Source organism: Schistocerca serialis, chromosome 4, assembly GCF_023864345.2.
Source record: "Schistocerca serialis cubense isolate TAMUIC-IGC-003099 chromosome 4, iqSchSeri2.2, whole genome shotgun sequence".
Taxonomy (NCBI): Eukaryota; Metazoa; Arthropoda; class Insecta; order Orthoptera; family Acrididae; genus Schistocerca; species Schistocerca serialis.
The window spans coordinates 120694710-120720029 of record NC_064641.1 but is presented as its reverse complement, the minus strand read 5'-3'; the positions used below and the strand labels follow the sequence as shown (position 1 = coordinate 120720029).

Genomic DNA, 25320 nt, shown 5'->3' with positions numbered 1-25320 from the left:
TGTCATGACAATAGCACAAAATCTCATTTTAATTACCCACCTGCCTCTTAGAGCAGATAATTCAATGCTACCTTCCTCTCCCATATAACTTACAGAGCGTAGTGTACTGCAAAACAAATGGTTCAAAATTCCTCTGGAAACAACAAATTGTATGAGTCCATCTCGCAAAATTGAACTGTATGACAAGCAAAAGATCGTCCTCCACAAATTAACGAAGAACACTGAGGAATTTTCACAATATTTTGGTCATCATCTGCAATTACAAGAACTTCCCATTGGAACTGATAACAATGCTAATTTCTCTGTCCTTAAAGAAAATAGAACCTGTAGCTCACTTGCCAGTGCTTTACATCGTTTTATGAAGTCTAAGTTGGCTATAGCCTTAGAGTGCTCTGACTAAATGCATCTTCAGCACAATATTGGTTGGTTGGTTTAGAGAGAGAGAGAGAGAGAGAGAGAGAGAGAGAGAGAGAGAGAGAGAGAGAGAGAGAGAGAGAGAGAGGGGGGGGGGGTGGGGGAGGGGGGGGGGAGGGCGAAGGGACCAAACAATGAGGCCATCAGTCCCTTGTTGCTAATAAAATAATACCACAAGTGGGAGAATAAAACGGACGAGACATATAACACAAAACGGAAAGAAAGGAAAAAACACAAGAACAAACAAATGGCAACGAACACTAAAAGGAACAAAAGAGGACAAGAAAACAACAGAAACGCTAGAAACAGAAGAGAGTAAAACAAGAAACCAGATAGCAGTGCCTGGCCGACCACGAGAATAAAAAGGAAAAGCCAGCACTAGGGTGGAGGACACAGAGGGACAAAGGACATGTACTAAAACCTACACAGAAGTATAAAATCCACTCACATGGATAAGACATAAAACTAAAGCTGCTGCTGAGGGATCGTCTCCCAACACCGAAGGTAGTGAGCTGAGAAAATTAAAAGTCGCTGAAGAGCGGCAAAAAGTGGGCAGTCCAGCAAGAGCTGGACGAGTGTCATTTGGGAGCCACAGCAACACAGAGGTGGGTCCTCGCGACGGAGTACGTAACCATGTGTTAGCCAAATATAACCAATGCAGAGCCGGCAGAGGACAAATGATTCCCTGCAAGAGGACCACACGGAAAACTTCCACACATTCGTAGCCTCCTTAATGACAAGCAGTTTGTTGTGCGTACTGTTATGCCATTCCGTCTCCCAAAGCCGGAAAACCCTGCAGCACTGCAGCATAAAACAGAATGCAGGTCAGCTTCAGAGATGCCCATCTCCAGAAGCGGCTTCCACGTCGCCTGTTTGGCCAGCCTGTCGGCAAGTTCGTTAGCTGGGATTCCGACCTGTCCTGGGGTCCACACAAACACCACTGAATGACGGGTCCGATCCAGGGCATAGATGGATTCCTGGATGGACGCTACCAGAGGATGGCGAGGGTAGCACTGGTCGATAGCTTGTAGGCTGCTCAATGAGTCAATACACAGGAGAAATGACGTGGCAGGGCACGAGCGGATGTGCTCAAGAGCACGAAATATGGCCACCAGCTCTGCAGTGAAAACACTGCAGCCTTCTGCCAAGGCATGCTGTTCAATATGTCCTCCATGAACATATGTAAAGCCTATGTGACCATCAGCCATCGAGCCGTCTCTGTAAACCACAACAGAGCCCCGGTACATATCAAGAATCGAGAGGAAGTGACAGGGGCGGGGTTAACAGAGTCCTTAGGAACATGCAAAAGGTCCAGACGAAGCTGCAGCTGAGCCGTACCCCATGAATGTGTACGTGAACGGACCGCAAGTAGAGGTGGTAAAGAGGACTCCAATACGGACAGAAGGGACCGCACGCTAACCGTAATCGTTAGCCCCGACCTGGGCCGCCGATGCAGGAGATGGACTGCCGCGGGTGGGGAAAGAAGATGGTAATTCGGATGCTCAGAGGAACTACAAATGTGTGCAGCGTAAATGGCGAGCAGTTGTGTACATCTAATCTATAATGGAGGAACCCCAGCCTCCGCCAGTATGCTGGTCATCTGACTCGTCCTACAAACTCCTGTCACCAGCCAAACCCCACAGTGGTGCTCATGGTCAAGTAAATGCAACGCTGAGGATGCTGCCGAACCATAAACCACACTCCCATAGTCAATTAGGGATTGGAAAAGAGCTCTGTAGAGCTGCAGCAGCGTAGAGCAATCTGCACCCCAATTGGTGTTGCTCAGGCAACGGAGGGCATTGAGGTGCTGCCAGCACTTCCGCTTAAGCTGACGAAGGTTTGGAAGCCAAGTCAATCAAACGTTGAAAATCACTCCTAAGAATAGATATGTCTCCACTACAGTGAGTGGATTGTCATGAAGGTAAAGTTCTGGGTCCGGATGAATGGTACGGTGCTGACAGAAGTGTGTGGCACATGACTTTGCGGTTGAAAACTGGAAGCCATGGGCTACAGCCTATGACCACGCCTTGTGGATGACTCCCTGTAGGTGCCGCTCAGCAACACCAGTACTAGTGGAGCAGTACAAAATGCAGAAATCGTCTGCATACTGGGATGGTGAAACTGAAGGCCCTACAGCTGCTGCTAGACCATTAATGGCCACTAAGAAGAGAGACACTCAATACAGAGCCTGTGGGACACCATTCTCCTGGATATCGGGGGAACGATGGGAGGCACCACGGAAACCCCACTCATAAAATGTGGCAAGGATATGATGTCACCAGGTCGTGTCATACGCTTTACGCAATTTAAAAAAGATGGCAACCAGGTGTTGGCGTCTGGAAAAGACTGTTCGGATGGCAGAATCGAGGGATACCAGATTATCAGTGGCGGAGCAACCCTGGCAGAAGCAGCCCTGACATGAGGCCAGGAGCCTATGTGACTCCAGGACACAACCGTTGACACACCATTTGTTCCAGCAGCTTACAAAGAATGTTGGTGAGGTTAATGGGCCGATAGCTATCCACGTCAAGCGGGTTCTTACCCGGTTTGAGCACTGGAATGACAGTGCTCTCATGCCATTGCGATGAAAAGACACCGTTGCACCAAATCCTGTTGAAGACAACGAAGAGAATCTACTTGCAGTCAGACGAGAATGTTTAATCATCTGACTGTGGATCCGATCCAGCCCAGGAGCTGTGTCGGGGCAACATGCAAGGGCGCTGATGAGTCTCACTCTGTAAATGGGGCGTTATAGGGTTCACTGTGCCGTGTAGTGAACGAAATCACTTTCCTTTCCATCCGCTGTTTGAGAGTGCGAAAGGCTGGGGGTAATTCTCCGATGCAGAGGTGCGAGCATTGTGCTCAGCAAAGTGCTCGGCAACCACATTTGTGTTGGTAGATAACACGCCATTTATGTTAACACCAGTAACACCTGTAGGGGTTTAGCACCCAAAAATTCGTTTGATCTTTGCCGACACTTGAGAAGGTGACTTATGGCATCCAATGGTTGACACGTACCTCTCCCAACACTCCTGCTTCCGTTGTTTGATAAGATGGCGAATTCGGGCACAGAGCGGTTTAAAGGCTATGAGGTGCTCCAGGAAAGGGTGCCGCTTATGCTGCTGTAGAGCTCGTCGACACTCCTTAATTACCTCAGTGACTTCCTGCGACCACCAAGGGACTGTCTTTCAGTGGGGGCAACCTAAAGAACAAGGGATAACGTTTTTCGACGCACAAAACAATCTTTGTTACCTGCTCAACCACCACATTGATGTTACCATGTAAGCGAGATTTAACTGTGGCAGCAGAGGTGAAAGTTCCCAGTCTGCCTTGTTTAAAGCCCATCTGGGCAGGCATCCATGGGCCTGACGCTCGGCAGTGACAGGAAGATGGGGAAGTGGTCATTACCATACAGGTCGTCATGTGCTCTCCAGTGGATAACAGGACGAAGGCCAGGACTGCAAACCGAGAAATCAATGGCCCAATATGTGCCACACTGAAATGTGTAGCAGCCCCAGTATTTAAGAGGCAGAGGTCGAGTTGTGACAGTAAATTTTCGACGTCTCTGCCAGTAAGAACTATGCCACCCCCACAAAGGGTTATAAGCCTTAAACTCTCCCAAGCATAGGAAAGGTTTAGGGAGTTGATCAATACGTACAGCCAATGCAATCAGGAATACTGCACCATCTGGAGCAAGATATACGTTGCAGACAGTTATTTCCTGTGTCGTCCTTATCCTGACAGCCACAGCTTCAAGAGGGGTTTGAAGGGGCACAGGTTCACTGTATAATGAGTTCAGGACATAGAAGCAAACTCTACCTGATACTCAATTATAGTCGCTATGGTTCCTGTAATATCCCTTATAGCCGCAGAGGGCAGGGTCCACATTGCCGGGCACCAGGTTTCCTGGAGGGCAATGCAGAAAGCAGGTGTAAAGCTTAACAGTTGCTGTAGCTCAGCCAAGTAGTGGAAAAAACTGCCAACAATTCCACTGGAGGATGACGTTATTGTGAGACTGGGAAGGCATGGAACATTCAAAGAGGCAGTTTACACCTCAGGGTCACCTGCTGCCACCAACTTTTTGCCTGATCAGTCTATATCCATTGTGTCTGAGGGTCTGGCGAGATCTAGTTCCTCAGCCGACGCCAGAATCTCCACCGTATCCTCAGCTGCAGAGCTTGTAGGTAGCAGTGGTGTGGGTGCCACCACTATTTCCTTGGCCTTAGGGGGGGGGGGTCTTCTTTTTGGATTTCTCTCACTGCTCCTTGGGTTTCTCTGACTGGGAGGACTTCACTTCACAAGCAGTATTGCGATGTGACTGGCGTCTGCAATCTCAATATGTGACGTTGGAAGTACAGCAGGAAGACATAAGGCTGAACTTCCAGCACTTAAAGCACTGCATCGGGGGAGGGATATAGGGCTTTACATCACAGCACTAGCCCGTCACCTTGACCCTCTCACGCAATGTATCACCTTCGAAGGCCACGATGAAGGCACTGGTGGCAACCTGATTATCCCTCGGACCCCTGTGGGCACGCCGGACGAAATTTACACCTCGCCGCTCTAAATTGGCGCGCAGCTTATCGTCAGATTGCAAAAGAAGGTCCCTGTGATATATGATACCCTGGACCATATTTAAGCTCTTATGTGGAGTAATGGTAACAGAAACATCCCTTAACTTGTTACAAGTGAGTAACGCCAGTGATTGGGCAGAGGTTGCAGTTTTGATCAAGACTGACCCACATCTCATTTTGGACAATCCCTCTATCTTCTCAAACTTGTCCTCTAAATGCTCAACAAAACACAAGCTTCATTGTCAGCTCTTGAACATACAAGGTACCGGGGCGAATAAGATCCGCTGCCATTCTTTGCCTAATGTTCCTCCCATGGTGTGGCCAGGGGGGGAACGATTTGGGGTCATACTTCTGTGTACTGAATTGAGCTCCTGAACGTTTCGAGACTGCTGATGTTTTACCTCCAGCAAGAGATGATGGACTACACTTCATTGCATGTCATCCCCCTGATGCCACCCACTTCAACCAGGGGGCCTCCCCATGGGCTCCACCTAGCCACAGCAAAGGCCCCTGTGTGGTCAGGGGACTACAACCAACAGGGTACGTGGCGGCCCCACCACATCGGACTGGCTACCGTACTGGATATCAGGTGCAAAGAAGTCCATGGCCATCGTCGACACAGAAAGCGACACAGCATACTGCATGGTGGAAAATGCACCCAGGAAGGTGTCCTCGCCCAAGAGATGGAGAATGAGCGGGACTGAAATGCGACGACAAGAAAGTGGGCTAAAGATGTCTATGCATGACAGACACTATGCACCATGTAAGGCGCCCTTCCCCAATTGGCTCACTCATTGGGAAAATTTTGAAGAATGGAGGTCAAACCCTACAGGGAACCATCACATAAAGGCCGAAACGTGTGAAACGCCTTTTAGTCGCATCTTATGACAGGCAGGAATAGCTTGGGCCAATTCTTACCCCAGGCCTGCAGGAGGCAGCACAATATTCTTACAAAAATAATAAAAACTGAAAAGATCTACCTCAACTGTAAACTATCCAATAAAAACTCAATATTCTGGAAAAACACCATAAATATGTCACCCTGTCTATTAACCAACAACGTTCAGCACAATTTCGCATGTTACATTTAGTAACTCTACGGACGTTGACAGACACAGTTACCATGGAGGGTTCTCTCAGACTCTTTATTTTTTATAAATAAAGCAAATGTTTTATTGAATATTTATTTTCACGACTTCTTGTCATTCATTACATTTCTTACAAGTAGTCATTGCGGAAATTGCAGGGTTTTAAACATTTAGACAAATAAAATAGCGAAACTTGCAGTACATTTTTAACTTATGCGTTACAAAAATAACAGTAGGCAGTTAGTTCTCTACTCACTCACAAATTATGATCATACACATATGCAAAATAAGTACTTGGGAAAACAAATTCCATTTATGAGAAATTGGATAGAAAGTCAGTTTTGAGTTTACTGCTCATCGTTTCAAATAGACTGGTTATTGCACTCCACAATTTAATAAAGGGAAAAATTTCGCCACATTTTACAAATTAATTATGTAGTCTTGTGAAGTTCTGAATCTCATTTCAATCACTTTCAACTAGTATGTATGTCATGCAGATCTTCCTAGAACACTCCAAACAAATCAGAAGACTACACTGTTGACAGAAATCTTGTTTTCCTCTTCAGATGAGGAGGGCATAAGGTATAGTGCACATTTTTTGTTTTACGAATTGTTCGTTTGCTACGGCTCATCTTGTATGAGAAGTATTCTTCTGACGGTGGCAAGTGTTCTATAGAAGGTCTATGCTTCACATGAGGCTCGGCCCGATCTCTTGCTAGAGTCTTCATGAAGATCAATCTCGTTTTTACTTCTGCCTTTGGACAAGCTTGATGCACCACACAAGAATTCACACTACAAGCAACATCCACTAATGTGAAGAAAATGGCCAAAGGCCATCTTCTCGTACACAAGCTTGATGAATAAGATGCACACCTTTGGTTGAGACAGTCCACGCCATATTTTGTCGTGTTATAAAACATGATGATCTCTGGTTTTCCTGATACAGGTTCATTGTTTACTGCATGGTCCATAAAAGAGATCAGTATTGCAGCTTCTGACTTCTTGGGGACAGAGGAAACCAGTGTCATTTTCTTCTGTAAAACCATAAACAGTTGTCTTCACACCTCGTTCTTTTATCAGGTAGAAACTGCTGTGGCGTCACCGTTTTATTTCTTTTCAGCGTGCCAATGTATGCGAGACCTTTCTTTGAAAATTCATTGACTAGGTCTACTGATGAGTACCAGTTGTCATATGTAATATTTCTCTATGTATTTTCAATGTGCTCTAAGCTTAGATATTTTCAGATTTGTTCATTGGATGATTTCATCTAGAATATCTTGGGTAAAGAACAGTTTCCATACCTCCAAAACAGCAGTGTTTTCTTGAGACTTTCACTGTCTGTTGCAGTTCAGGAAGTTGCAAGATGTTGTGTTGCCTTGTTCTTATGTTAGCTGGCGGCTGCTGCTTTCTCCAGCGAAAACATTTGTTCTTACAAAAGAAGTAACCTTTTCCACCACCATCAGCTGTCACATCTTCATAACTTTGTTTCCTGCTCTGAATTAGTGTCTTGTCATTATGTCCATGATCAAAGTTTTCGTCCGAGGATTCACCGAGATGTTGAACATCCACATCCATCTTATGCAAACATGTTCCATACAAGGTCCAGCTTTCCCCGCAATGGAGAACCGATAGCATTCAACGGGATGATGCCGCGCGCACAAAAGGTTATGTCTGAGAGACCTCTCAAGACCCATAAAAAAGAAACTAGCAACAATGCAAGTTTTCTGGCACATGTAGCTTGTCAACCAATAGGAAGGTACACAGAAAGATTTCATTTCACAGGGGTGTATGAAATATTACGAGAGAAAAAAATCATAGTGGTCTCAAGAGACACTCCATACTAATTAAGGGTTAACAATAATATATTGTTACATGCTAGTGACTCTTCTATGTAAACGGCTGTTTTACTGTAATATGGAACTTAGCTGTAACAAGTTTTACAAAGAAGTAACAATACTATGGAAAGGATAGTTGCTGCTCACCATATAGTGGAGGGGCTGAGTCGCAGATAGGAACAAAAAGACTTTCTGAAAGTGAGCTTTCTGCCAACAAGGCCTTTGTCCAAAAGTTCACTTTCTGACAGTCTTGTTGTCGTGTCTAACTGCAAGTAAGCATCTTCGCTATATGGTAAGTAGCAACTGTCCTTTTCAAAATATTGTTATGTTCTATCCCTGATTTTCCATTGTTTAAAATGAAACAATTTCATTTTTATTTCGAATAAAGGTGTGCATGCGATGTGCGGGCCCGTGTGAAAGGGGGGGGGGGGGGGGGAGAACACTTAAAGTCTATAAATATCCTGAGCTATTACACACATCAGCCGCACTATTACTAATGAGCAAGCGAGTTGTCTCCTGCCTCATTTTTGTTAATAGTTTAACAACATACCTGATATCTTCTTCAAATGGTCAGAAGACTCTGTACCTAAATATCGTGGCAGACATTTCTGGCATCTGTTAGTTCTCACAAAATTTCATAAATCCAGAATAATGTGTGTAAACTCCACGTAATTCTTATAAATCTATACTACACAATGCACATTTTTTGTGTAAGAGGTAACACACCACACAACTGTGCCACGTGATACCAGCAAATAAAATTACACAAATAAAATCAGATAGTCAGGTCATGTGTACATCAGGTGCCCTTGCTTGTATGAATTAAATGTGTGTGTTTCTCATTTTCTGACAAAGGCTGTGGCCAAAAGCTTATGTTTAAGTGTCTCTTAATTATGTTCGCCTCAAACAAAGTGTCATCTTTACAGTAAGTAGCAATATATATTTTCCTATACAGTTGATACTATACTCCAACCTGTAGTTTCCACTGTTTAAATTAAGTACTCAGGTTATTTATGCAACCGATAGTGGTACACTTATCAGAACCCATACTCTTTAACAATGTGGTTTTCCTTGTATATGATACCATCCAATTCCATCTTCTCTAACATCTGCTGTCAGTGTGCCAAATTTAATAATTACACATTTTTGAAAAATAGAAATTACAAGGATGCCCTCTGTGAAACATCTGTTAATTAACATAAAAATGTTATACTCAATTTTCTCTGTTGATTCTTTCACATTTGAATTAACAGTTAAATCTCATCTCAAAAACTGGATTATCCAACAAGTTACAGGATAGTAATATTCACTGACACAAGACAAAATCTTTGACTGTGTTAGTGTTCTCTTTTATCTCCAGAAAATTATACACTATCTTTTTATTCCAAAGTAGCATTAAATTTATTGGAGATCATAAACTGGGCATTCCCTCCAACTGAGTTATATATAATAAAAATAACACTCAAGGCAAAATATATTATATACAAACCAATGTAAGTATCTGGCCGCAGTAATACATGCTCTAACTGAGACTTCTTTTGGTATATTTTCTCCACAGTTAGGTTCTTTACATTCTTTTTCGGGGCAGGTGGTGCATCACCACCAGCCATGTCAGCAGAGCCATTCTGCATTTCATTTGCTGCAGCATTCATCTTTGAAAAACAGTCCTGAAAAATAAGTGATGACAGTTTCACACAAGACCCCATATGCTCTACAGTAATGGTAATTGTTTTCACTTCCTTGATTCTATCATATTAATCCATAGGAGCTATTGGTATGGTTTCCATTATAACTGTTAGAGAGTCTGGTGAGAGTCATTAATTCTGTTCATATAATGCACTAGTTTCCTTTAGCATTTTATCAAGTGTGAGAAATACAAAATAAATTAAAAGAGTACTTCATTATAACACTGTTAGCTAAAAACAGCAGATATTGTGCAGAATTATGAATGCTCTTAATATCTTAGTTCAATACTCCAATATGTTAAAAAGCAGTTTTTCTTCTAAGGAAAGTTGGTAATTATCCACTTAAGATGCAACAACATAGATATTTTTACGTTCTAGGAATAAATGTGACATTTCACTATACCAAAGAGCAGAGAAACTGGCAGCTGGAGGTACCTTCTCTGCATGTTTCCCCTACTAGTGGCCTCACAGCACAATTAGTCATCACATCAGAGGCCTACAGCCAGTGCAAGTCAACACTAAGCAACTAGACAAAGTGTGCATAATGTATTAAACAGTGCTCACTTGAAAATATGACCCCTGAAACCTGCAGACAATACACTGCAGTAACAATTTTATAGACAGAAGTGGACAGGGAGATATTTTAAACAATTTATTATGGCTGTGAGCCATATGCCAGGAAAATGTTTACAAAACATTATAGTGAAACTGCAGCCCCTCCATACTAATGTATTCTTATGTGATTTTAGAATCTGTATTGGAGTGAAATACAATTATTAGTGCTCATCTGTTAAATTATGAAACTACTTCAGTTTTGACTACGCGAATCTTTAAAAATTCTTTAATTTTGCAAGTTACTTTTAACCTAAGGACAGAACACAAAACACAGGTCCTCTGCTTCTCTAAAGTAACAACGGCAAACATTGGGAGAGGCAGTGTATGCATGGTGGCTGTTCTGCCACTCATTGATTAATTTTTCAGAAAAGGGGGGAGGGATGGAGGGAGGGGGGCACATATGACAGGAAAGCAGATAGAAGGAACAGCAAATAGTGTTTACAGCTTTGCTGAAGGAAATGAACTAGAAACGCAAAATGTAGCATGTTTATGGTTGACCAGTTATCCTATTCTGAAGACCCAATATCCAAGGAGTAATTTGAAACAATGACAATGTTTTTAATGACATTTTCTCAGATGCCTTTGTATAAAAAGTAGTTTTCTGGTAGATTTTCAGTGTAGTGTACTTACTTAATCCTGTCTTCCACAACATCACCAATGGCTTCCTCAAGTAAATTTTGTACATCTTTCATTCTGAATGTGTAATTTCTGGATGCAACCTTTTGTTTCACTAGGACCCGTACTTTTCTATCAGTTAAATTGGCAGTAATAAAGGGCAGATGCACCACTTTATGGCCCATTTCTGCTGTAAAACTGTCCTGCTAAAATGTTTTGTAAAGGTGCTTGACTTCCTCCAACATCTCTGCATTCTGTATAGTGCTCGAAACAAACTGTTGCTCTCTTCTGCAATTTCTTCCGTCTTTGTATCTAAATTACGAATTTTCTTCTTTTTTCTTGAATGATAACTGGCATTATCTATAATTTTCACAAAACCCTTTTCTAGTGCAAGATGTACATATAAGCTTTACACACTGATAAAGCCATATTCTGATGATCCTGCAAGACTGACAGTAAGTCTCATTTCCTTTACCACTTGGTACTTACCTACCTGTGCCCTTTGAATCCTGCCCTGTAGGATTTCTGGCAATTTTTTTTTTTTTAGGGCGCACAACTACAGTGGTCTTTAGCGCCCAGACTAAATTATAAATGCACTGCGAGGCACAATGTTAAAACAGCAACTAAAAAGGAGAACACTATAAAAGGCACATTAACAGGCAAGGGATTAAAAGAAAACAGCATAATCAAATGTCCTTAGACAGGTTTGGCAAGTGGATAAAACGAAGAACGCGAGCAGCTGCTCCTGGGTCATTAGCTAAAATTTCATTCAGAGTACATGGCAGGCCAAGATCAATGCGCAGTGTGTTAAACTTCGGACAGGACGTTAAAATGTGGCGTACCATCAGCAACTGCCCACATAACGACCTCCTCCCACCGAGAAGGGCGTGAAGAGGTCGTCCAAGCCGTGGGGAGAGGTTTCAAGGTCCGAAACTTGTTTTCAGTAAGTGTAGACCAATCGGCACGCCACAGCGATAAAATGCGCTGACAAATGACACCGCGCAAAATCAGATGAAGGTACACAACAAGAAGCTTCGTTCATACCGACATGGCCTGGAACCCTCATAAAGGTAACCGGAGAACCGTTGTCCGCCAGCTGCTGAAGAGAGCATTGAATCCGGTGCATGAAAGGGTGAACCGGATACGGATCATTGAGGCTCTGGATGGCGCTCAGGGAATCAGAGCAGATGACATAAGCAGAATGTTGGTGGCGGCGGATGCAAAGAACAGCCTGATAGAGAGCAAATAGCTCAGCTGTGAACACCGAACAATGGCCATGGAGCTGGTATTTGAAAATGCGTGCCCCGACAATAAAAGAACACCCGACACCGTCATTGTTCTTAGAGCCATCTGTATAAATGAAGATTGTATTAATGAACTTCAAAGTTCGACAAACCGCAAGCGGTATACCGAAGCTGGGGTAACCTCCATTGGGAGCGGGCTGAGGTCAAGGTGAACGCGAACCTGAGCCTGGAGCCAAGGTGGCGTTTGGCTCTCGCCCACTCTAAAGGGTGCAGGAAGTGGAAAATCAAGTTGCTGAAGGAGGCGACGAAAGTGAACTCCAGGGGGTAGCAGGGCAGATACAACAACCCGTATTGACAGTCAAGAGAGTCGTCAAAAAAGGAACGATAAGACGGGTGGTCGGGCATTGATAATAGCCGACAGGCATACTGACAAAGCAGTATATCGCGCCAGTAGGTTAGTGGCAATTCACCAGCTTCAACATGAAGACTCTCGATGGGGCTAGTATAGAACGCTCCAATCGCAAGACGTAGCCCCCGATGTTGTATAGAGTTGAGGCGGCGTATGATGAACAGCCGTGCAGAGGACTATACAAAGCTCCCATAATCCAGCTTTGAGCGGACGATCAACCGATACAGGCGAAGTAGGACGGTGCGATCCGCTCCCCACGATGTACCGCTGACAACACGGAGGACATTTAGGGAACGGGTACAACGGGCAGCCAAATATGACACATGTGGAGACCAGCTAAGTTTCCTGTCAAATGTAAGACCTAAAAATTTTGTTGTCTCCACGAATGGGAGAGCAACGGGACAGAGATGTAAGCACGGTGGGAGAAACTCTTTGTAGTGCCGGAAGTTAATACAGACCGTCTTCTCGGCAGAAAAACTGAAGCCATTGGCGACACTCCAGGAGTAAAGACGGTCAAGACAACGCTGAAGACAGCACTTCAGGAAACGTATGCTGTGTGCTGCAGTAGATGGTAAAATCGTCCACGGAAAGGGAGCCTGATACATCAGATGAGAGGCAATCCATTACTGGATTGATAGCTATGGCGAAAAGAGCGACGCTCAAAACTGAGCCCTGTGGCACCCATTCTCCTGGCGAAAGGCGTCAGACAGGACAGAACCCACACGTACCCTGAACTTTCGATCCATTAAAAATGCATGAATAAAAAGAGGGAGGCAACCGCGAAGCCCCATGTATGCATGGTGCGGAGAATGCCCGCCCTAGAACAGGTGTCGTAAGCCTTCTCCAAATCAAAGAACACAGACACTGTCTGGCACTTTCGCAAGAAGGTATTCATAATGAAGGTCGACAAGGTAACCAGTTGGTCAACAGCAGAGCGACACCTATGAAATCCACATTGTACATTGGTAAGTAGGCGTCGAGATTCAAGCAGCCAAACCAAACTAGAGTTAACCATTCGTTCCATCACCTTACAGAAACAACTGGTAAGGGAAATGGGTGGATAACTGGAAGGCTAAGTGCTTGTCCTTCCCCGGCTTAGGAATCGGGACAACAATAGATTCGCTCCAGCATGTGGGAACATGACCCTCAATCCAGGTGCGATTATAAGTACGAAGAAGAAAACTTTTACGCGCAGGAGGAAGGTTCTTCAGCATCTGAATATGAATAGAATCGGGCCCCGGAGCAGAGGACTGTGACTGGGCAAGTGCACTTTCGAGTTCCCGCATGGTGAATGAGACATTATAACTTTCATGACTCGACGAGCGGAAGTTAGGTGGCCTTGCCTCCTCTGCCTGTTTTCAGGAGAGGCAGGCAGGGTGGTAATGAGCAGAGCTCAAAACCTCTGCGAAAAATCGGTCGAAGGCATTGGAGACATCCTCAAGGGCCACAAGGACGTCATTCGCGACCGTCAAGCCAGAAACTGCTGAGTGGACCTTAGTGCCAGATAGCCGGCACAGGCTACCCCAGACAACAGAAGAAGGAGTAAAACTGTTTAAGGAGCTTCTGAAAGCAGCCCAGCTGGCTTTCTTGCTTTCTTTAATAACACGACGACACTGCGCACACAATCGTTTATAATTAATACAATTCGCCCTCGTAGGGTGGCACGTCGACAAGCATGTATAGCGTCTCTAAATGCTGTGGTCCACCAGGGGACCGGTACGCAACGTGGAGAAGAAGTAATATGAGCGATGGAATATGCAGCAGCAGTGAGAATGACTTCCGTGAGGTGTGCGACCTGACTATCACAGCTTGCGAAGTTTTGATCCTGAAATGTCGCCCTGGAAGAGAAGAGCCCCCAGTCTGCTTTGGAGATGTTCTAACTAGTTGAGCATGGAGATGGGGTATGATGCAGGAGATGGATAACACAAGGGAAGTGGTCGCTCGAATACGTATCAGAAAGAGCGTACCACTCAAACCGACATGCAAGTGGGGTAGTACATATAGAGAGGTCTAAATGGGAATAGGTGTGAGTTGTGTCCGAAAGAAAAGTAGAGGCACCAGTATTGAGGCAGACAAGATTGAGGTGGTTGAAAAGGTCTGCTAACATGGCGCATCTCGGGCAAGATGCTGGAGAGCCCCAGAGGGGATGGTGAGCATTGAAGTCTCCAGTCAACAAAAATGGAGCAGGTAGCTGAGCAATAATTTGCATCATGTCTGCCCTAGTATTGGCAGACAACAACGGAGTGTAAAAGAGTACAAATGGAAAATGTAGAAGAATATGGACTCGGGAAAGGAATGAAAGAGGAAGCTGCCTGGGAGAATTTTGCACAGCGCATAATTTTATCATCGCCAACACTTGGCTTAAGAATCATATAGAAGGTTGTACACAACGGAGAGACCTGGTGACGTTGAAAGGTTTCAGATTGATAATACAATGATAAGACAGAGATTTAGGAATCGGATTTTAAATTTTAAGGCATTTCCAGAGGCAGACATGGACCCTGACCACAATTTATTGGTTGTGCACTATAGATTAAACGTTAAGGAATTAGAAAAGATGGGACTAGTTATGCTGAAAGGAGAAAGGAATACAGTAGAAGAAGAGATGAAATAGTGAAGGCAGCAGAAGACCAAATACGTAAAAAGACAAGGCCTAGTAGAGTCGCAGATTGCCACAACGAAAAGAATGTCATAGCATAAGCTTTCAGCCAACAAGGAATAAGGCCTTTGTCCATAAAACACACACACACACACACACACACACACACACACTGCAGCCTCTGGCAGCTGAAGCCACACTGTGTGTGTGTTTTATATTACGAGTGTCTTTTTGTTGTGCCTATTTGTGATTCAGCATCTCCACTATATGATGAGTAACAACGTTCCTTTTCATAATATTGTTACATTTCATCCTGGATTTTCCGGTGTTTGATCAATGCCTAATAGAAATGCTTAAACGACACAAGAGATATTGTATTTAACTGATGAAAGGTGAAAACATAAAAATGGAGCAAATGCAACAGGTGAAAGAGAATACAAACAATTAAAAACTCTGTGACAGGAAGTGTTAAAAACCAGTGTATGAGGATCTATAGAAGCAGATGAACTTGATGGGAATATTACTAAAAGGAAAGGGGATGTAGATGATGAGTTGGGAGACACGATACAGTGAGAAGACTTTGACAGAGGTCTGAAAGATCAAGTCAAACCACTGATATCTTTGAGCCCGCCATGACAAAACTCTCTCACCTGGTGTGTAAGATGTACCAGACAGCCGAAATACCCTCTTACTTCAAAAATAATGTAAGATTGTAATAATTTCAATTCCAAAGATAGCAGTTGTTGACTGATGTGAAAATTACTGAACTACCAGTTTAATGAGTTATGGTTACAAAATACTAACCTGATTTTTTTTTTTATAGAAGAATGGAAAAACTGATACAAGCTGATGTTGGGAAAGATCATTTTGGATTCTTGAGAACAGTAGGAACACGTGAGGCAACACTGACCCTACAAGTTCTATTAGAAGGTAGGTTACAGAAACGCAAGCCCATAGTTATAGCATTTGTAGATTTAGGGAAAGCTTTTGACACTGTTGACTGGAATTCTGTCTTTTAAATTCTGAAGGTGCCAGGGGTAAAATACAGGGAGCGAAAGGCTATTTACAATTTCTACAGAAACCAGACAGCAAATACAAGAGTTGAGGAGCATGAAAGGAAAGCAATGGTTGAGAAGGGAGTGGGACAGGTTTGTAGCCTATCCCCGATGTTATTCAGTCTATAGATTGAATAAGCAGTAAAGGAAACCAAAGAAAAATCTGGAGTACGAATTAAAGTTCAGGAAAAAAATAAAAGCTTTAAAGTTTGCCGATGGTATTGTAATTATACCAGAGACAGCAAAGGACTTGGAAGAGCAGTTGAACAGAATCGACACTGTCTTGAAAGGAGGATGTAAGATGATCATCATCAAAAGCAAAACAAGGACAATGGAACAAAGTCAAATTAAATCATGTGATGCTAAGGGAATTAGATTAGGGAACAAAAAGTAGTAGATCAGTTTTGCTATTTGGGCACCAAAATAACTTGTGATGGCCTAAGCAGATGGGATATAAAATGGAAACTGGTAATGGGAAGAAAAGCATTTCTGAAGAAGATTTTGTTGATTTAAGTGTTAGGAAGTCTTTTCTGAAGGTATTTGCTGAAGTGTAGCCATGTATGGAAGTGAAACATGATTGATAAACAGGTTAGACAAGAAGAGAATAGAAGCTTTTGAAATGTGGTGCTAAAGAATAATGTTAAAGATTAGAAGGATTGATCATGTAACTAATGAGGAGGTACTGAATGGAAATGGGAAGAAATTTGTGGCACAACTTGACCAAAAGAAGGTATTGTTGGACAGGACACATTCTGAGACATCAAGGGATCACCAATTAAGTACTGGAGGGAAGTGCGAAGGGGTAAAAATTGTAGATGGAGACTAAGAGATGAAAACAGCCAGCAGATTCAGAGGGATGTAGATTGCAGTAGGCCTAGTTATTCGGAGATTAAGAGTCTAGCACAGGATACAGTAGCACGGAGAGCTGAATCAAACAAGTCTACAGACTGAAGACCACAATGTGGATCCGGAGGGTCCCACACATCCATCCTATAGGACAGATAGAAAAGACTATTGCTAGGTTCCCAACCAGCGTATTATCACCAACATATCCGATCCATCTGAAACATTGACTGGGTCCCAGAACACATTCCCAGAGCAAACTTTATTCAATACTGAAGAAAAATTCAGGCTGAGTCTATAGTAACACAAGCTCAGTCTTGCAAACCTGATAAACCGACCAGTAGGCATAGGAACATCGCACTCAAACACTTTGCCTCGGAAGCTGATTAGAAACCATGTAACAGGCTTGGAAATCTGACAAGACAAGGCAATCCAATTCAGGCTTGGGAACCAGTACAAAGGGACCATTGCGTCTGTTCTTGCATGTCTAACGGGTGTGGCCCCAAGGCGATGGTATTAGCGAAGCTACTATTTCCCAATAAAATTTTTCTTTTATGTGGCCTTAAAAAACAAACAAATTCTCATGCATCTATTTACATTAAATAGTGTATACCACGATAATGTTCCAAAAAGAAATTTTCACTCTGCAGCGGACTATGCACGGATATGAAACTTCCTGGCAGATTAAAACTTTGTGCCGGACCGAAACTCGAACTCTGGACTTTTGCCTTTCGCGAGCAAATGCTCTGCCGACTCACGACCCGCACTCATAGCTACAATTCTGCCAGTATCTCGTTTCTTACTTTCCAAACTTCACAGATGCTTGGTAGAGCACTTGCCCACGAAAGGCTTAAGTCCCAGATTCGAGTCTCGGCCCAGCTCACAGTTTTAATCTGCCAGGAAATTACAACAACAACAACTACTACTCCAAAGCATATCGAGAGTTTTAGCTGCCTGTAGCAGGTCTGCAAGCAGAATAAAATTATATTCTACAAGTAACAAATCTTACTGTTCTTTGGCATGCTAATGAGAAGAGAGACATTGTTCCAGTCATTCATGCCAAAAATTGAGAACACTGGCTCCGACAGAAACCAAGCAACATTATCTTACATGTAGGAAAATGAAATATATTTAACACGCCCAACCTCAAAGATTACTACACTGAATACAGGACACGCACAGAGAAGACTTCGCAGTTTAATTTTCTTCATATCTCAATATTCTCTCTTTACTAATTGTAATGGTATTAGGACACATTGCTGTATTACAAGATGTGGCTTCATGAATGATACAATGTTCAGCAATTTAACTGAATCATGGTGATACCAGTTAAAATTAGATGGATAGGTTAACTAACGATTACTGAATTGAACTGGGAAGAAAATAAATTTCCGACAATTTGACTAAAAGAACACATCAGATGACAAGGCACATCTTGACGCATGAGCAAACTGTCAATTCAGTAACAGAGGGAAGTGTGGATAGTAAACATTCTGGAGAAAGGGCAAGACATGACTGCAGTAAGCAGGTATGTATAGGATGGACCAGCACGAAGACTTATATGAAACCTGTATTTGAAGTGAAGGCCAGAACAAAGTAAAATTTGCAGCTAAAGTTACATATTGGATCTCACCTGAAATCTTGATTGTGTTGACAGACATAACCCAAGGTCTATGTTATGTTGTAAGGTGACTGGTTGAGAGTTGGCGAAGTCAACAAATGTGAAAGCAGAAAAATCTGGTTGTTGTAATAAGTAGACTGGTCGCGACGCCTAACATTAACATCTGTGCCACAGTGAAAATTCAAGGCGATAAATTATGTAAATTTTACAAAATCTGGAATGTTACAATAGTTTTCAGTGCAAGTGTTCTACACTTACATCTGAAATGACATACTTTACTTCTAAACTTCGTTAACAATGTTGTCTCCCTCCAGCACACTTGAGTAATAGTTTTATTATTGCTAACTGATTAGCATGTCAAGGAGTCATCGATCTGTATTGGTACTACTGGCACACACACTTTCAGGGGCATGTTTTCATCCATTTCAACAACATAAAAACAGATAATTCAAAGTAACTGCAAATTAACGTTAAATAGTTGCGATATTTTTCCGCGCGAAATTACTTTTACAATTGAAGAGATCTGTTTATTCAGCAATCAAATTCACAATAACATTGGTTAATTGCAAATTACAAGGCACCATCTCACAGTGTAGTAGTAATGTAAGGATCTTACACAACCAAAAATGTAAAAATCAGGCAATACCACATGTAATTTTTTTTTTGACCCAATTTCGTCTCAATAATTATTACGCAACATATTTACATTTAACAGAGGTGAAAATAAGTACCCAACGACGATGAACAGAGCTCCTAGCTTGAGACTGTAAAACGAAGCAGTTGCTTACACACAAGCCGGATTTGAAATCCGCTAATTTTGTTTGCACACAAAGGTACGCCTATAGCAAAGAGTTCCAAAACAACTAATTTTCGAATGGTATTAGATCATAGGTACTACGAAATATTTATGTATTTTCATTCTGTTCGTTTTTTCACGAAGTCGCTCATTCCTTAGATTCGATCGTAGTAACGATTTATGTTATTATTTAAATCAAAAACCTTTACGGGTATTTCGTGAGCCAAGAAACAGCAAAAAAATGGCTCAAACACGATTTATAACAAACGTCAAAATTTGACATTATTCCACCTGTTATTTAAGAATCAAAGTAAAAATGAGTAGAACTCAAGACATCATCAAAATAATAAGGTTGTAATCTGAAAACGAATTAACACCTAAAATTAAATACAATGAGGGGACCTTATCACACAGATTCAGTCTCTATTCCTTCTAGCTTAAGGAAAATAATAACAAATAGAAAATAATCCGTAACGGCAAAAACGCTACTGAAGAAACGGCTACTCGCCGCAACACAAAAATGGACTATTTCATTACCGACATCATAAATTGCAACTAAAAAATTTCATAATCTTCATCTTACCACCAGTGGGCCTGACATGATCACAATTTTGATAAAAACGTACAAATCCAATTATTTTTCTCCAAGAAACATAAGCACAAACCCTAGTCCGACTGACTATCGGAAACCGTACGTCGTTATGTACAACAACAAAATTCCATTTCGATTTGAAAACAGCCAATCAACATCGTGCTACAAAAGCAAGCATCCTCATTGGCTACTGCAGAACGCCAGAAGCTTTATATCAAAGGACAGTTCATGATCCACACACAGACACCGTCAGTTTTCTTCTTGTTAACAACTTTACTATTTTTGCGTACGAAATATTATTCACACGTACCTGACAGCGTAACTGCTTATTATGACCGGTAATCACCCTTACATTCAAGAACTTCAACAAACCCACAGCGTCTGTCAAACGGTTTTTCTCAATGAATATACATCTGAAAACAGAATAAAATAGTTAATAAAATATGATCCAGCAATTATCAGCGAGTAGAAAATTACCCTAAATTCATCATTAGCTGCATTATTATATCTTTCACACAAGATACGTAGAATTACCTACTACAAAGTCCGCTATGCCACCATTTTCGGTGAATGAAAACACCAAAGATAAACCACAACATAAACGAATAATCGATTGGGTAGTGTTCGACGGACAACAAACTAAAAATACAGCGATCGTTGGATCAAGCACTTGATCTGTCAGAGAAACACTATTATATCACGAAATAAAAATACTGATTCGTCACTATCAGTATATGTATACAATTTTTGTTCGGCGAGTAATGAATTTCCACGCCCAAACTGGACTGTACCAACTGGGGTACCACAGGGATGTGGCTAAGGCCTCTCTCATTATTAATTTATATAAATGACATCAAAATTTCAGTCAGTGGTACTTATATAACCCTGTCTTCTGGTTACACAAATGTTGACGTGACTGGTATAAACCAAATATAGCCAACATCAGCACCTAGAGTTTTGGAATATTTACAAAAATGGTTTGAAATGAACAACTTGACTTCACATAATTCAAAAACGAATTACAGTAATACATAATCGGAAAATGACCTACAGTTTTGGAATATATACAACAACCGTTTAAAGTGAAAAAGTTAACTTAACAAGCAGCAGGAAAAGGCAGTTTGATTTGCAAAACCAGTATTTATATGCTTGCTGTGGAGGATGGCCACACAAACAAAATTGTTAAGTTAACTTAAAATACTTCAAATTCTGATGACAGCCACCAGACGGAAAATAAGTTAGAAATTACTTAGACCTCAAATTACAAAATAAAGAAGTTAAACGTGTATCTGTCACAAAATCTTTTGGAGTCCATATAGATGAAAATTTAGATTCAACAGAACAGATCCACTATCTCATTACCAAGTCAAGTTCTGCTGCATTTGCACTACATGTAATTAGTAATGTGTCTAGTAAACAGTGTAGCAGAACTGCCTACTTTGATTATAATTACACTGCAAGCACCTATGGCCTCACTTTCTACTGTCATAGTACGACAAATTTAAAAACCATCTTTATATGACAAAAACGAGCTGTTAGAATAAACACCAACAGTTCAAGGCTAAGAAACTCCAAACAGCTATTTCAACAGCTAAATATTCTACTTCTACCATGCATCTACATACAAAAAAGTGTAATTACTACGAAAACGTGCAATGAAAATTTCAAAACCAATGAAATCTCCAACCACATATACAAAAATGTGCAATGACATCCATTTAAAAATACTAAACAAGGATATTGCACAGAAAGAAAAAATGTTCAAGGTACAAAATTGAATAACAAACTCCCAGCACATGTAAAAGAAATTTAAATAATTGTCTACATATAAGGGAACAATATTCAAGTTTTTAAGGACCAATTGCTATTACAGTGTAAACCAATACCTTCAACAACCTAGCAGCAAATAATTATACTCATATACTGTGCTGATACTACACTGAAGTGCCAAACAAACTCGTATATCCACTCGTGATCAAATACAGAGATATGTAAACAGGCAGAATACGGCGCTGCGGTCGGAAACTTCTATATAAGACGAACAAGTGTCTGGTGCAGTTGTCAGATCGGTTACTGCCGTTACAATGGCAGGTTATCAAGATTTAAGTGTGTTTGAACGTGGTGTTATAGATGAAGTACGAGCGATGCGACACAGCATCTCCGAGCAAACAATGAAGTGGGGATTTTCCCGTACAGCCATTACAGGAGAGTAACGTGAATATCAGAAATCCAGTAAAAGATCAAATCTCTGACATCGGTGCAGCTGGAAGACGATCCTGCAAGAACGGGGCCAATGACGACTGAACAGAATCGTTCAACATGACAGAAGTGCAAGCCTTCTGTAAATTGCTGCAGATTTTAGTGCTGCGTCATCAACAAGTGTCAGCGTGTGAACCACTCAACGAAACTTCATTGATATGGGCATTTGGAGCCGAAGGCGCCCATTTGTGTACCCTTGATGACACCACGACACAAAGCTTTACGCCTCGCCTGGGACCGTGAACGCCGATAGTGGACTGTTGATGACTGGAATCATGCTGCCTGGTCGGACGGGGCTCGTTTTTAATTGTATCGAGTGGACGGACGTGTACGAGTACGGAGAAAACCTCATGAATCCACGGACCCAGGTTGTCAGCACAGGACTGTTAAAGCTGGTGGAGGCTCTGTAATGCTGTGGGGCGTGTGCAGTCGGAGCGATATGGGATACCTCCAGATGCGACTCTGGCAGGTCACACATACTTAAGCATCCTGTCTAATCACTTGCATCTGTTCATGCCCATTTTGCATTCCGACGGACTTGGGCAATTCCAGCAGGTCAATGCAACACCCCACACGCCCAGAATCGCTACAGAGTGGTACTCCTGAGTTTAAACACTTCCACTGGTCACTCAACTCACCACACATGAACATTATTGAGCATATCTGGGATGCCTTCCACCTTGCTGTTCGGAAGAGATCTCCATCACCTCGTACTATTACAGATTTATGAACAGCTCTGCAGGATTCATGGTGTCAATTTCCTCCAGCACTACTTCAGACAATAGTCAAGCCCATGCAACGTCTGTTGCAGCACTTCTGCGTGCTTGTGGGGGCCCTACACAATATGAGGCAGCTGTACAAGTCTCTTTGGTTCTTCAGTGTATATGCCACACTCAGTGTCGACAGTATTTTCAGTCAAATGTTTGCTATAATCTGAATAAGTATTTTGAACAGAAGTGTTGCAACTATTATGTGTTTTTATTTAAATCTCAATTAAGCTATCCATGAAATCTATCTGCCAGGCTCGGTGGCCGAGCGGTTCTGGGCGCTTCAGTCCGGTACCACGTGACTACTACGGACGAAGTTTCATATCCTCCCTCGGGCAGCGCTGTGTGTGATGTCCTTAGGTTAGTTACGTTTAAGTAGTTCTAAGTTCCAAAGGGACTGATGACTCCAGATATTTAGTACCACACTGCTCAGAGCCATTTGAACCATTTGAAAATATATTTTGTGTAATTAATCAAAGTTCTGATTACAGTTTTAATGTAAGATTGTACACGGTACTGTGCAACCTTGTAATTGTAGGCTACTGTACATCCTTGTATGTATGTGTGTGTGTGCGTGTGTGTGTGTGTGTGTGTGTGTGTGTGTGTTTATTTTTGTATACTGTGTTTTTTCTGATGAAATTGATGCAATTTAAATTGTCTCTGGATGAATAAACTACTACTAAACTACATCCATACACCAATATCTGCTTTGTAAACAGCTGTATAAAACATGACACAGGGTGCATGGCATTATAATAAATTTTAAAAATTTCGCACTTTCCATTCACACTTGGAGTACAGGAAGACTGACTGCTTAACTGCCCATGTTAACGTTGTAATTAGTCTAATCTTGCCATCACAGTTCCTGTAGGAACAGTAAAGAATAAATAGTATGCCAGCGGAAAATGCTCCTATCAGAGCACAAGAAAATCGACTATCTTCCTGCTATATGAGTCTGACTGAAAAGAGGGGTAGCAGCTACCTCAACCTAGCTTCCTCAGCAGTTTTAAAAATTTTCCCAAAAAGTTTGTCATGCAAACCTATTCACTCTGTTTTTAACATGCAACACACCTCTCACTTCCACAAGCTCTCCTAACTCGCTTATTCACTCTCACCTGTCCACTCACAGTTCACCATTCTGACTCACTCATTCAGCCCAGCTCATTGTCATTATATCTTTGTCTCTAACCGTCACTGTCTCCTGTCCTACAGCCACATCCTCTTGGTTCTGTCCTACCACTACTGTCTCCCCTCACTTTCACTTGTCCGTCTCGCTCTCTCTGACTCCTACCGACTCATTCATTTCTTCCTACTGCTGCTGTCTGTTCTTACTTTCATTACCTCTCCGTTCCTTGTAGTCATTATCATAGACCGTGTCTCACATTACTCCACTGTCTCCCTCTCTTTATTCCTCTCCCACTGGTACTTTCTCCTTCCCTGTTTTCCTAGCACTATTCTGTCACTGTCAACTATCTTCCTCTCACACTGCCTTCACTCTTTCTACGCCATAATCACCATCTACTATCTTCCAGTACTTATTGATTTCTGTCTCTTTTCTATTTTTACGCTTTATCCTCTCTCAGCATAAAAACTCGCAAATATGTTACCATGACAAAAATTTTGGGAAAATCTGCTAAGGAATGTGGAATCCCAATTTTCAGTCATAATCTTTTAAACATGAGCATATTCGCCATTACAGTGCGATGATAGGAGCATTTTCCCGCTGGTTCACTTGTTTACCCTCCTTCAGTATGGAGTGTAACTCACATGAAAATAAATGTATGGATCAGTAAAATTTTGATAGTTTACATGTGTGAAATTGAAAGAACACAAAACTAATTTTACACCTCAGATCGGGTATTACATGCAAAAAATTTTGCATGTGCTTCAGTACTACATCATAGGGACGCCAGAAACCTTCCGATGATAACACAGACACTTAACAGCATATTTCTCCATACTATCTCAGTTTATAAACAACATTTTCGTCATACTGTATTGTAGGTGCACGTATAACGTGTACAAGCAGGGTACCTTTAGACGTTTGTGTCTTGGAAATGGATAAAGATATAAAGAAAATTTTGAAAGTTTGTTGAGATCGGGATCTTAGGAACATATTGTACAACTTATTGCCATTTGCTGTGCATAGCCTTCTTGGAATCCGTGGCTCAATATTGGAACTATAAAAACATGTTTTGGGGGTGTTTCTATATGACGGACAAAGATTTTTGAAAACAGGAGACAAAATGGTAGGATGGCACTTCTGGGCAAAATATACCGTTAAAATCTGAGCAATATGTTATCGTAAA

At 42.0% G+C, this 25320-nt stretch overlaps 1 protein-coding gene across 3 annotated transcripts in view; it reads right to left on the bottom strand.

Annotated features, from left to right (window-relative positions):
* LOC126475245 (DNA topoisomerase 2-alpha-like) overlaps positions 1-20558 on the bottom strand; it is a 171160-nt gene extending 150602 nt beyond the window's left edge. The window contains exons 1-3 of one of the 3 annotated variants that reach the window (XM_050102936.1): positions 20520-20558; positions 20296-20398; positions 9401-9578 (exon numbers count right to left, since the gene is read on the bottom strand). In XM_050102936.1, coding sequence (XP_049958893.1) covers positions 9401-9563 — 163 coding nt within the window. In that variant the 5' untranslated portion in view covers positions 9564-9578; positions 20296-20398; positions 20520-20558. Of the gene's footprint in view, positions 1-9400; positions 9579-19976; positions 20089-20295; positions 20399-20519 lie in introns of those variants that run through there. The other 2 variants (XM_050102937.1, XM_050102935.1) reach the window with 2 other exon arrangements.
* Between the last annotated feature and the right edge of the window lie 4762 nt (positions 20559-25320).